Below are 13,520 nucleotides of genomic sequence, written 5' to 3' on the forward strand. Positions count from 1 at the left end.
TTGGAAGAAGTTGTGGAGGAGAGTTTGTTTGAGGAGGAGGATGTAACAGCAAAGCAACAATCATCTAGTGCAATGGGAGAAATTCTGAAAGTATGGGAAACTGTTGCATCATACATTAAGAAGCGTCACCCTAATACATCAGTTGTTACATTCACAACGAATTTATATGATGATAATGCTGTCACAATTTCAAAAAAATTTGAAGTCAGTAACAACAAATGTCTCTCAAGACGTTTCTGGTAAAATGAATTATGTATGAACCATGAATAATAAACTTATTATTTAGGATCTTTTTGTTTTCTATGAATTGAATTTGAATGCCCAGTGGTTTCATCCCGTAATAGAAGGTGAACATGAATCACGATAGTTTATAATGTCTATATAATTTTCTTTGAATAAACCTTGCACAATATTAATTTTTTTTGGCATGGAATGCATTATCATATTTTACATTACTTTATATGGAAACAAATGATTCACTAAATGAGTGTTTCGTTTTATGAGTAAGGTCGCGGAACAGATCATGCTCAGATAAGGTTCCACTGTATAACAAGTATTACTTCTAAACTACACATTATCATAAATTTGAAAATTTTTAAATATTTGAACATATGCTGCCCTAATTTTAATTATTCAATTCACAACTAACTGTAGGATTAGATTAGGATTAGTAAATGTTTACACATTTTACTCATAATAAACAATCCACTATAGTAGTGTTTTTTGAGCTTATAAATATCCTTATTTATCACTGCAACTTTTGACAAAAGTGTATTGTTGTATGTAATTATTTTCTAAGTATCAGATTTCCTAGTATCACCTAAGATGAGCTGAAAAATTTAGGGAGGGGAGTAATTCACTTTTTTCAAAATTTCCTTTTCATCAAATACATTTATAACATACCCAAACAAAAGGCAAGATTAAAATACTAATTACAGTGTTTATAACAAGAATAGGCCCATGAAAATTATGTAGAATACACAAATATATAAACGTAAGGGAAAAGACAAAATTCATTTCACAGTGGCAATAAAATACAATGAAAATAAAATCCATATATTTAAGCTATTTAATGTCTGAAAAAATTTTAAGGAACTTTCAGTTGTATTGAAGTAATCACCATCACTGAAACATTCAATCCAGTTTCTGATTTCGAAATACAAGCAATCTATTGGAGAAAAAAGGGATAGTTATTTAATCAATATGGGATAAAAACCAAGGTTATTTTAGGTTATTAGGATATTAGTAACTAATGGGCCCTTATGTGGCACAAATGACAATAGAGTAGAATTACACAATATTACTTAAATAATGCAAACGTAGTTAACTATATTTGATTTATTCTAGTATGGAGAAGGGATAAATCAATTCACATTATTTTATTGTTTTGATATTTTCACATATTTCTGGAAATCTGAAACTTATTAGCAAGGGTTCTCAAGATTTTTTGGTGAGCCTTCTTTAGGGTAAACATTTAATCATAGTAGATTAAGGAACAAATAATAAGGTAAACAGTAGATTAAAGTACATCTCACTAATGACATACACAGCAATTTAAAGCAGTGTGCATCGCTGAATTGCTTGAAAACATGGCCCAATCAACAATCAAAAAGCCTTTAAATTATGCTCTCAATGTGCAAGTTGAACATGAAATTCATATTAAAAAAGCCCTAAAATATTTAAAGCAATAAACTCTTTGCTATTCCTGCCAGATGAATAATAATAATAATTTAGAATAGAGGGTTTACTTCAAAACTTTTTGTCATAATCAAAACATTTCTTAGATGTAGGAACATTAACACTATCACACCACTGTCAGACTTCTACAAGAGTTCTGCAGATTTAAAGCATCACCTTTTCTGGTCAATTACTGGTATACTTAAAGATAATCTGAATGTATCAAGCACTAAATTGCGGTCATTGTTCACCCCATGGCATTATTTTGAAGTAAAAAAGTATAAGAATAGGGTGATGAGACCTACGGAACACCATCAGGGTCACAGAAAGAGTCAATTTACTATCCTATTTTTACGAAGTCTCCCATCAAAGAGAAATGTTTCAATCCAGCTCACATAAAAGCATAATAAATCATATCAACTTGATTTTTTGCTCTAGAACCAAGGAATCATCACTTGAGATTCCAGTGGCTTAGCTATAGTTGATCGACCACTCCCAAAGCTTTCCTCTTCATTTAAGAAGACATGATGAATCATAAGACAAATATTAACAGTTATGAGACTCTCTAAGCAATTTTTTAGTCTCTAAGATTTTGGCAAATGTGGACTGGATTAAAGTAATACCCTAAATACTTACTGCTTATCCGTCACAAAGCCCTCCACACGATGTAAATCTTTAGAATACCATCCAGCAGGTTTGAAAGTCAAAATTGCCCTATGTCCTGGAAGAAACAATAAGTAGTTAGGATTGTTTACATACATGATTTTACACCTCCCATCTATGAATGTTTTTAAATTTCAAACTCACACTCTTTATCTTCTCCCATTTTCAAAAGAACGCCTTTAATTACTATTCTGTCCTTCTGCTCATGTACTATTTAGTCATGGATTGATAAAAGAGAATCCTACGTACATACATTCCAATGTATTGAGGTGGTTGGAATCCCCCACATTGAGCAAAATTGTATGATGTTCCCAAATATTATATTGAGATGATCTTTTGAGGTTCTGTTAGTCCAATAGTTAGTGTACAACATCTAGAACAAAACTGAATGGTTATGGCTACCTTGCTAGCACTCAACATGCATCATTTACTGCCAAAGACATTAAACTCGTAATTGGTGTGCCCGGAAAAGTTCTGGGCCTTGCTCTGCTACCTAGTATGTTTTATCCCAGAAGAATTCCATGGTCTACATGGTTTCAAAACCCAGCCAATTCAAAAACCTGCCCTGGAGGGTATGGATTGGAAAAAATTAAGCAACCACTGTTGGCGTTAATACAGTAAAAACTGCTAAGGTTGAATTGTACGTAATGTAATCATCGTACAAAATGGCATTGACCCTGGACATACAGTGCTGTGGCACTATTAAAGCATGACTTGAAGTGCAAGATGAAGTTATTTGATGTGATATTTGCACGTGTGTATCACTAAAAATACTTGGGATTAAGTGAATATCTCATTGAAAAATCTCCCTAGAGGCTGCGATATTAATCTATCAGGTTATATTTATGTTGACCATGTGATCTGGGATATACAAGTTCTCCATCTTAGGCAGGTTATAGCAATGGATATGAACCCCCTAGCAAAAATTAAAAACATGGAAGGCATTACTTAATTTATTACAATTAAATAATTTGCCATTAAAAAGGTAGTATGTTACTCCAGAAAAGAAGTAACTGAAGAAAAAAGAGGGTTCATAATTGCAGTTGGTGTTAAAACATCAATCAGCTCTAAGCTTGGAGAAATTCTGCCAAATGGACTCCTCCCTAATTGCCACTTTTGTTTGAAATGATAGATAGTAATAGAATTCCATGATTTTAGGTATTTCAAAACATATTTTCAGGTTTGCATCAACTATACACCCATCGTAATAAGAATTTGCTAATGAATGTTTCACACTGTAGTCCATATTATGTATGTACACAATGCAGAAAACATTCATTCCTAGACTGATTTCCACCATAGAGCAAGACTTACTCTGATTTCTTTCACTTGCGCTGATCTGATAGAGCTCTGATTTCTTTCATTTATGCTGTATTTTTTTTGGAATGAGTTTTTTTTACTTACCAGTTTTTTGATTTATCACTTCCATTGTTCCGTATTGCTCTATCCATAGTTTCCCCACAATTATATTGTGAACACAGCAATTGACATTGGTCCAAGTGTATGCTTCACCCCAACTTGGAAATTCCACCTGCATGTGCATAAGTGACTTCTATTAAAAACTGTGCCATCCTATATTTTACTTAATAAGTAATCATATAACAATTATGATGCAAATCTTCAAATCATCTATTATTTTTGTAAGTTGTTTGTTATTTAATAATTACATCAAATGTTATTACATATGTTTAAATTTTCATCACAATTTTTTTATGCACTCAATAAACATTTCTTTTTCTAGTGAATTATTTAATCAGGCACATATATATTTTATTAAATTAGGCATACTTGTACCATAATTTCAATTCAACATTGAAAAATAGAGGTTCAAACTTATTAAACTAAAAAATTACTTAACATGTAAATCAGTGATGTGTTCATAAGAAAACACTCAAAAGTTATAAATATTGAATTGAAAGAAATGAATCTATGAATAATAAAAATGAAAATTTGCAAAGAATTTGATAGAACATAACCTACTGACAAACATTTTAAAGAGTTTAAATTAATGTAGGTTTCAAATGAAACCTGAGAACACAAATTTAAGCTCACAGTAACAGTTCCTTTGGGTTGAATCTCAACACTCTTCCCCCAGAACTTCAGCTTTGGGTGGATTGATCCATGAAAATGGAAATCAGCACCATCAGCATGGAAGGCAGACACAGGAGGGTGGTGACTCACTTGCTCACAAACAACTCTGGGGAAAATATTTGCAAGGGTAATTTAATTAAGATAAATATGACCACATGAACAGACTCAACAACTATTCACACAACGATATACTTCTTAGGTCAACGAAAGCATTCCCCAAACTTGATAAAATTCACTAACTTGATGAATTAAAAAAATGAATCCTTGAATTACAGACTGGTGACAATGGAACCAAAAATGGGCTTTCAATTAGTTGAAGGGGCAATTGGCCATTTCGATGGCAGTGACCACTCTCTTGGCTCTCAGTTGTTTCACATGTCTTTCAATCTCCCCACCGTTCACTTTTATTTCACAAACACACCAGGTAGAAAAAGATAGTATTTAATCTTACACCAGTGATAACTAGCATCTAAGTTATATCGCTGTTTAATATTTAGTGAAAGTCACTTACTTTTGCTGTCAAAAGAATAATGTCACATTTTTTTAGATCTCTGATTGTTTATGTTAATGCATACACAATGTAACATGCACTCATGTTTTCATGAATGAATTGTGAGAAACCATTTTGCATATTGCAATGGTAGCTTGGTGGGCAATGCTCTTTAACACCCATAAGATTAAATGGACAAAGTTTAGATAAAGGAGTGGTCATTAGATTCAACTACAGTTAGTTTCATAGTTTCAAAAAGTTCACATTCCACTTAAATTGCAGTTTCATGCCAGTAATCATTGTTTACTGGGATATCTATTATGGGCATTGTTTTGGATTGGTTATGGCTATACTCTCAGGATTTCTTGACAATCATAAATGCTGTAGGACTATCATAACATTAATAAATGTCAAGGTCTGGCTTCATACCATGGTGCTAAACAGGTTACTAAAAGACAATAAATCTTTTATTGATGCTTAAATTGTAGTAATTTTACTTTATATTTTATTTAACTTATCATATCATGAAATAAATTAATGAATAAATAAATGGTGGCATTATACAAATAGTTGGTTGCAACCGAGTTAACTGTGAACTGATGATTGTGAACTATATTTCAACCCTATCGGGTCATTGTATACTACTAAGAGCTGGGTGCTGGTGGTCCAAGATGTTAGCCCATTTGTCTACAGAAGTATTAGTTTAAAAAGAACAAATCAGTGGGTAATCACACCTAATTATAAACTAACTATTCAGTAATACCAGCCTAAGTGACTCAAAATCTTTGACAGTGGTAGTTGTTTGACCACAATATGGCCTGAAATCGTTTGAAAGAAGTTTTCACAATGAGAGAATTTTACCTGAAGTCTTCTCTTTCCAGCTCATATGTCTCACCAAGAAGAGGATTAAAAGGCTTTCCTAATCTCTCCCAATTAAATGCAAGGGCACTAACAGCAAATGCAGCAACATACTGTGAGGAGATAAATAAACAAATAAGATTTTAAAACCAATCTCTAGTCTTAATAAATGAGACAGGGTGGAAATCAAAGCATCTTTAAAACCTGAGGATTGACTCTTTCATTTCTAATCCATCAAGCGGTCCACTATGGTTTTCACTTTATTTGTAATGCTGACCATAAAATGAATGATTTCCAAAACTTTTCACTGTGAGACCTCACTACATACATCTGTAGATAGTTGTATCTCACTGGAAAAATATCTGCTCTGTGCATACTAAAAATTTATGGTGCATAGAGCCATCAATAGGTTTTTGCACATATGTCTGTTTTCGGTAAACAACCTTTTCAACCTGTGGAATCCATCTATCACCTTTTTGGTCTCACGATTGATGGTTTTTTAAAATAAATAACATTACACTGACTTTCAAGCTGACTTAACACCCATGAAATTCCTCGATATCATTAGTAGTTATTCTTGCCATTATTTATGGCAAGAATATATAATGTTTAATAGAACTCCTTAAGGATTATATTTTGGGATCAGACAGAGGGAAAACAGTTTTTCTTGTATTTTTAAAAAAGTTTTCCATGAGAGGAATATTGTATATTATTATATTTCAACTCTTTCTTAAAACTTTAACAGATGCTGAATAGTGTTAAAGGCAATTTTGGGAGTCAATTTTCAGAAAAATATTTGTCTTTGAATGACAGTTTTTCTTTTGTTTCTTTTCAGTAATGAACAAGTCTTTTCTATAAAATCAAGCTACAATTTGCATATAGTATCAGTATAAAATTACTGTCTAAGACAAAAAAAACAGTTAAAAGGTTCACAAAGAATAAAATGGAGTCTTTTAACATTATTATTGTTATGCAGCAAAGCAGTGGTAATGCGTTGGCAAACGGTAGCTCAATTATTAACTGGTATATTAAAATAAATTTACTTTTTAGTGGTAATGATAGACCAACTATGTACAAGGGAAAACAAAATATCCAAGACAGAATCTCGCACAAAGGCTTTGTTCAAAATAAAGTTTTTCAGAAATTTGAGTGCATTGATTTTAACTATGCCCATTTCACTGGTTAAATGATATTTCTACTTGAAAAACTAAAACACAGAGCTAATGGACACACCACTTTAAGCGTGCCCATCCATTTTCTTAAGTCCTTTGCCAGATTTTTTCCTAATTTCTTGGAATGGAATCTGATTACCTATTTATTACCTATTTTTTGAAGATCTTCACCTTCAATTTGAATCTCCCTGGTCATACCAAAAATGGTCATACTATTGCAATGGTTTCTATCAGGGCCTGTGCACATGATTAGCAAAGGAAATCATGCATTGATCTCACAATTAAAAATAAGATCACCCTCATAAGGAATTCCTAATACACATTCATGACTAACATATGTAATGAATGCTGAACTCTTTAAAAAAAAAATTAAACCTTTTTCCCTCTTAATCCAAAAATTTTAACAATGAGAACAATTCCTGACATTTTTTTATTTTTCTGCCAGAATGGCCACTCTGCCTTCAAAGTGTAAGGTACAAGTAGTGATATACTCATATGGAAATTTATACTCAAAAACAAAAGCATAAAAAGGCACAATCTACTCCTAAAAATATGAAATTACAATAAATGGCAATATCCAATTTCTTCAGTGGACCGACGACCATTGTAAATTTATGCATATGATACATTTTTTTTCCTGCAAAATTATTTCAGCAAAATAGGGCACATAGTAGCGGAGCTGGTTTCATTTTCATAAGCTCATCTCTGATGTTTTACTACAGCCGAATCATAAAATACAATCACTAAGGACATTATATTCAAGATATATTATAGCATGTGAGAAACAAGACTTAGTTGATGGCAATAATAGTAACTCTTATAGAGTTCTAGATAAACAAAATAGCATGCTTCAGAAAAGGCATGTGGTGTACGTATACATTTAAATTATCGAAGGATTGGAAATTAAAATTATTAAAACTTCCCTAAAATTCATATTCTTTATTCCATATATGGAATTAGAGCTCCATTAATAAAACCCTTCTTTTCACTTGGTTATGATTGCTCCCAGATACATCCATGGTAACAATGTCAACAAATACAGAATTCCAAATAAACAAGAAGTCCTTTCAGGACCATCCTTTTCTTTACAATTGTATTAAATAGCACAAAACAATACCGCAAATACCAGTCACATCTGAGTTTCTACAGATTATGCTTGAAAAAATGAGTCACCTGAATAATATTGACAAATTTCCTTATTAAGTAAGAACTTACTCGCATCCTATCAACAGGGTCTTGTTCCTGAGCAGCTCGCTTGAGAAGGTGAGCATATTCCATGTACTCCACCATTCGCTGGAGGAAGGAAAGTGGTTCATTGAAGACGACGGGCATAGTAATTTTGCTAAGCTCCTTCCCTATGCAGTTTTTCAGCACAGACCAGATACTGAAGTCATTACGGTTGAACATAGCAACTGGAAGCTTTTGCCTAGAGATAAGAAATTAAATTTTTTTAATAAAATTAATATTATTAAAGAGCTATTTTATTAGTAGACATATACTGGGGAAGGGTAAGTTTTTGTTGGGTAAAGATACCACACACTACTGCACTTCTAAGCCCTAACTAACATGAAACAACATATCCTAAAACCCCATACTACATATTATAATAACACACTCTTTAGCCCTGCATACTATTCACCTCTCTTGATTTTAGCCAAAATGCCTATTTTTTTCCTAACTTCCTTTCCCAGAATTCTCCCCTCAATTACCATCTTCAGCATCACATTCCCTTTCTATGTCAGTGAAAGCGCTGTTTTATGAAAATCAAATGGGTAATCCAATGATTTTTTTTTACCTAAATTGATACAAAATAAAATGAATTCACCACAATTAGCATTTTCCAAAACTTTTAGACATAAAATGGAAAACAAGAATGATTATTATTGATAAAATAAATGCATAAACATTCACTGGACCTTTATTTCTATTGTCATTCATTCATGATAATGCATGCATGACAACAGTAGCCCCTTAAGTTTAAAAGCTCATGGGCACTCCAGTCATTCTACCGAAGCAAACAGGATTCTTGAGCCACTCCTATTTCCATCCCCTGGTAACAGTGGCCACCTCCAATTACGTCTTTAAAAATGATAGGTTGTTTGTATAGGTCTGTCTCCAATTTTAAATGGTTATATTAAGTTTTATCAGTAACCCCACCCTTTCTAGTCAGTCAACTTCTCTAAAGCAACATTAACTCTTTATGGACGAATAAAGGGTGTAACAAAGCTAGGAGCTTGCAGTGATTACAGTACATTGTTTATTTTAAGCTCTCAAATATTATGAGCATAATGATAGACAACAATGAAAGAGAATATAGCAAGTCACTACTACTGACATGGACAACCCATTTTATCTAAGGTATAACTTAAATGAAGATATTAAAAATTGATGAGTTATTGGAAACAGATTAAATTATATCTATTGACTACATAAGAGAACCCATTGGTAGTGACTCTTTCGATTTTAAAGGAAGCTGGATTGCTATATTTTTGACACCCAAGAGAAAGCACACCAACTTCCACACACATAATTCTAGTGAAACAGAGTCACCAGTAGAAACTGTCTTAGGACTTTCCAATGCCTTGAAAACAAGCCACCCACTTTAGAAAATAATTTGATAGCTAATATTATATTTAACCACAAAATGTTTGACGCAACACAACAATATTCCACACCCTGACAAGTTTAAGGACTACAGGATCAGATTTAACTTTCAACACTAAAGGAGGATAACAATGTACACTACCAGTATTCAACCTGGATAGACATACCTCAAAGAGGATCAAAATCACCAACTGGTTCAAGAAACTCATTTGCTGAATCATGTGAAATTAATTTGACATTATTCGACTTCTGAGCTTTACATCCTCCTTTAAAATGATTTTTCCCATTACAATTCATACTATTATACCCTTTGTAACAGCACTGCTCAGAAAAATGCTTCGTTGTACCACACACTGAGCATGTCTTTTTTCCTCCTTTGAATGAAGTCTCGGCCATCGCTGGATGAACTTCTGGCTTGACAGCTGGGTCGAGAGAATGGGCTGAAGCCAACCGCTGCTGATACGATTCTTCTTCCACGACTACAGACTGAGCCAAATCAACTGCATTCGAATAAGTTAGTGATTCTAATCTTTCCGAGAACAGGCGATCTTTAACCTTTCCATCAATGAATCCCAAAACAAATTTATCTCTCGTAGCCATTTCGAGGTGATTTCCAAATGCACAATCCTTCGCTAAGAGATTGACTCTAGCAGCCCAGTCAGATACTGATTCACTCGGTTCCATTCGTGCACAGTAAAATTTACTTTTCTTCATGAACCCATTATTTCTTTTTTCAAAGTGAGAAGAAAATAATTCCGTTAATTCCGCATAAGTCTTCGATTCAGGTTCATCCGGGATGCACAGATCTTTGAGCAGTTTATACGCTTCCGGACTAAGCGATTTGAGTAGCATCGTCTTTTGTCTTTCGTTTGCTATGTCGTTTGCAATAAGATGCTGTTGAAAACGCCTTATAAAATCTTCCCAATTACCAGAAACGGGATGGAATTCAGTAATATGACCGGCGTATGAATCCATCGTATACCAATTTGCAAAAAAATTGCGTCTAGCCAAAAATCTTTTCCAGCTTATTCTGTAAATTGCTGCTTCATAATAGAGAGCAAAAGGAATATATTTATTAATCTGTTATCTCCATAACATTTTCCTGCACAAGATGAGAGTAGCTGAACGGTGTTGGCGCGCTAGTAGTATTGGATGATCTCATAAGGGGACTCTGCACGCTGCACATGACCGCCATTTCAAATATTCTAGCGATACCATCCGCTCAAGTCTATTTTATGTCAAACGCCATTTTTTCAAGAAAGTCTTATCTTATCTTGATTATGGCGTCTTATTTATCTTATTATCAATTCCTTGTATTTTCATCACCGTTTTATACGACATCAAATGTGTATTAAGCCTTAAGATTATGAACTATAATATGCATATAAAAAGGCTTATCTACTTTGTGCTGTCCAACATTTTTGAAAGACTTTATGGCCTATCTTACTTCACTGGGATACATACGTGATAAAAAAAGCTGCATTCGTGGAGAAGTATTTTTTATATCGTCTCTCCAAAGACTCAAGAAAGTATTGCGAAACTGACTACGAATTATGTTAGAAATACAATATCAGTTTCTCTTCTAAATCCTACGGTGAAAAAAGCAACGGTTGAAGGAGAGGCGGTAAAAGGAACTAAAGAGAGGATTCTATAAGAGTAGCAGCAGTTAGGGCCTATTTTCCACAATTCAACCGACTGTAAAGCCACATGGTATACTGCTACTTCTGAAGACCATGAAGTCATTAAATTATTGAACTATGTTTACTACGACAAGCTACTTTCCATTCTTATTGAAACACATAATCATACTGCACACAAAAAGGAATATTTTACTCGGTTGAACTATTTTTTGCAGAGAATGGGTAATAAGATATTTCCCAAGGACTGCAAATTTATGAAACATCACAATTTTATTCAGGGCAACTTTCCATTGATAATGGAAAGCAAGGAATTATATATTTGCATGACAAGCAATGAATAGGATGTGCTACAAAATTTAAGAACTACCCTTTATGCACCTCCAATCACCTGTATGGTCATAATAAACAGATTTTCATAGGATATTGGTACCCTGGTAGGGTACGACAAAATCATGACAGAAAAGAATAATTACAATATAAGTCCAAACAGAGAATCCTTGGAAAGACAGCCCACCAATCATTATTTTAGTATGAAAAAAGGCAGCTCAGAATCCCAGGTTACTACTTCTACCTCATTAGGCATCATTTTAATTTTGGCTCAACATGTACTTTGGCATCAAAACCTATTTTTTTAGTTGGCTAATATAATTGTAAATTGTATGCTGGCAACATACCTCTGTAGGACTAAAATGTTATCATTGATGTCATCAAGGTTGGCCTGATTGATAACTGAAGATGATGCATGCATTAGAAACTTTTTCATTTGCTCCCAAGAATTCTTTCTTATCCTTTTCAGTAATCTCAATGATAATTTGCATCCTACGAATTTCTCAACATACTCAAACCAAACTCAACTGTTATCTATCACTCCATAATCTACCACTCTACTACCTCACTACTATACTCTATCACTCTAAATTCTAATCATTACTATTCTCATTTGTGCTTTCAATGCTTGGCAACAAAATGTGTACACATATGAGAGATATAATAGGAAAAAGGAATGAAGATTGAGTTGAGGGTGTGCAGCAAAATATTTAAAAATTTCCTAATTCTTGTTTGAAACTCTTTGTGTTAACTGTCAAATAATAGTAAAAAATGTTTTAAATCAAAGGGCTAATTTTCTTATAAACTATTTCTATTTAAAATTACAAAACACACACATTACATCAACCATTAAAACAGTTGTAGCAAATATAAACTTATATCTTGATAGACATACATGACAGACATGTTTCTGAAAAAAAGCATCTACCATAGTCATATAAAGATAATTTTTTTACAGTGTGACAAACATTATTGGATTGGAAATACAAGCTAATTTATTGTGAAATCAATAAAAATCTCATCAGATTTTCTAATGTCACTTGTTACGTTAATAAAATTTAAATTCTGACTTCAATACTACATACAACAATATTGCTTAGCCTAGAAAAATCAAGCAAAATTAATGCAAAAATGCTGATGCTAACTCAAAAGATCCGCAGCAATCAAGAGATTTAAAAAGTGTGCTGGTACTTGATATTTTATTTTCATAGTAATAGAACTAAAATAGCAAAACTAGTTAACAATTAAATAACAATTTGGTCCTCTTTCATCTTGGCACCTTTTAATGAAGAAATTACAATGAACAGAAATAACTAGAGGCAATAGATGAGAACACAATTAAAATAAATACTTAACCATTTATACAAACAAATTCAATTATCAGATATGCCCATGTGTATTAATGAAGCAATGACAGTGTCTGAAATTTAAGAATAAATGACAAAAAGATTCAGGAATTCCAGTAAATACATTATACAACCCACATTCTATTTAACATTATCTACATTTTGAGAACACTTTAGAAAACAACAAAACTAAATATATAGAAAGAATAAAATCAGTCAGCTAATTTATATTTAAGTAAACACAATGCAGGACACAATGTAAATACAATGTACAAAGGTACATCCCTTTATCAAATATCAAACAAGCAGATATTTCTGCAAAACTGCATATCACAAAGATTCAATTTTTCTTTCAACATTCCTACATGCAAATTTACATTTTTTACATGAACATATTCTTTCCATGCTAGTCAGCAAAATACTCATTACCATTTAGCTACATCACATTACTCACCTATAAAGTAGACATTAAATAACTTTATTGGAATTTTTCGCTACAATGCACTTGTTAATTAACAAAATGAGGCCGTGCATAGAGCTCAAAATGTTTTTCACTCAGATAGATCAACGGAAGAAACAAACAGCATAAAAATAAACAAGCGGGCTTTTTTCATTCTAAAAAAAATGATGGCTTTCTTACTACAGATATACT

The 13,520-nt window shown here is 32.8% G+C and overlaps 1 protein-coding gene across 2 annotated transcripts in view; it reads right to left on the bottom strand.

The window, feature by feature from the left end:
- Window positions 1–13,520, bottom strand: part of LOC139688056 (oxysterol-binding protein-related protein 1-like) — a 252,397-nt gene that overhangs the window by 24,087 nt on the left and 214,790 nt on the right. For both annotated transcript variants that reach the window (XM_071585472.1, XM_071585471.1), the window contains exons 12-16: window positions 8,167–8,377; window positions 5,783–5,892; window positions 4,393–4,537; window positions 3,745–3,871; window positions 2,314–2,398 (exon numbers count right to left, since the gene is read on the bottom strand). In XM_071585472.1, coding sequence (XP_071441573.1) covers window positions 2,314–2,398; window positions 3,745–3,871; window positions 4,393–4,537; window positions 5,783–5,892; window positions 8,167–8,377 — 678 coding nt within the window. The remainder of the gene's footprint in view (window positions 1–2,313; window positions 2,399–3,744; window positions 3,872–4,392; window positions 4,538–5,782; window positions 5,893–8,166; window positions 8,378–13,520) is intronic.

The sequence above is a fragment of the Hetaerina americana genome, unplaced genomic scaffold (genome assembly GCF_022747635.1).
Source record: "Hetaerina americana unplaced genomic scaffold, ioHetAmer1.1.p SCAF_2, whole genome shotgun sequence".
NCBI lineage: Eukaryota > Metazoa > Arthropoda > Insecta > Odonata > Calopterygidae > Hetaerina > Hetaerina americana.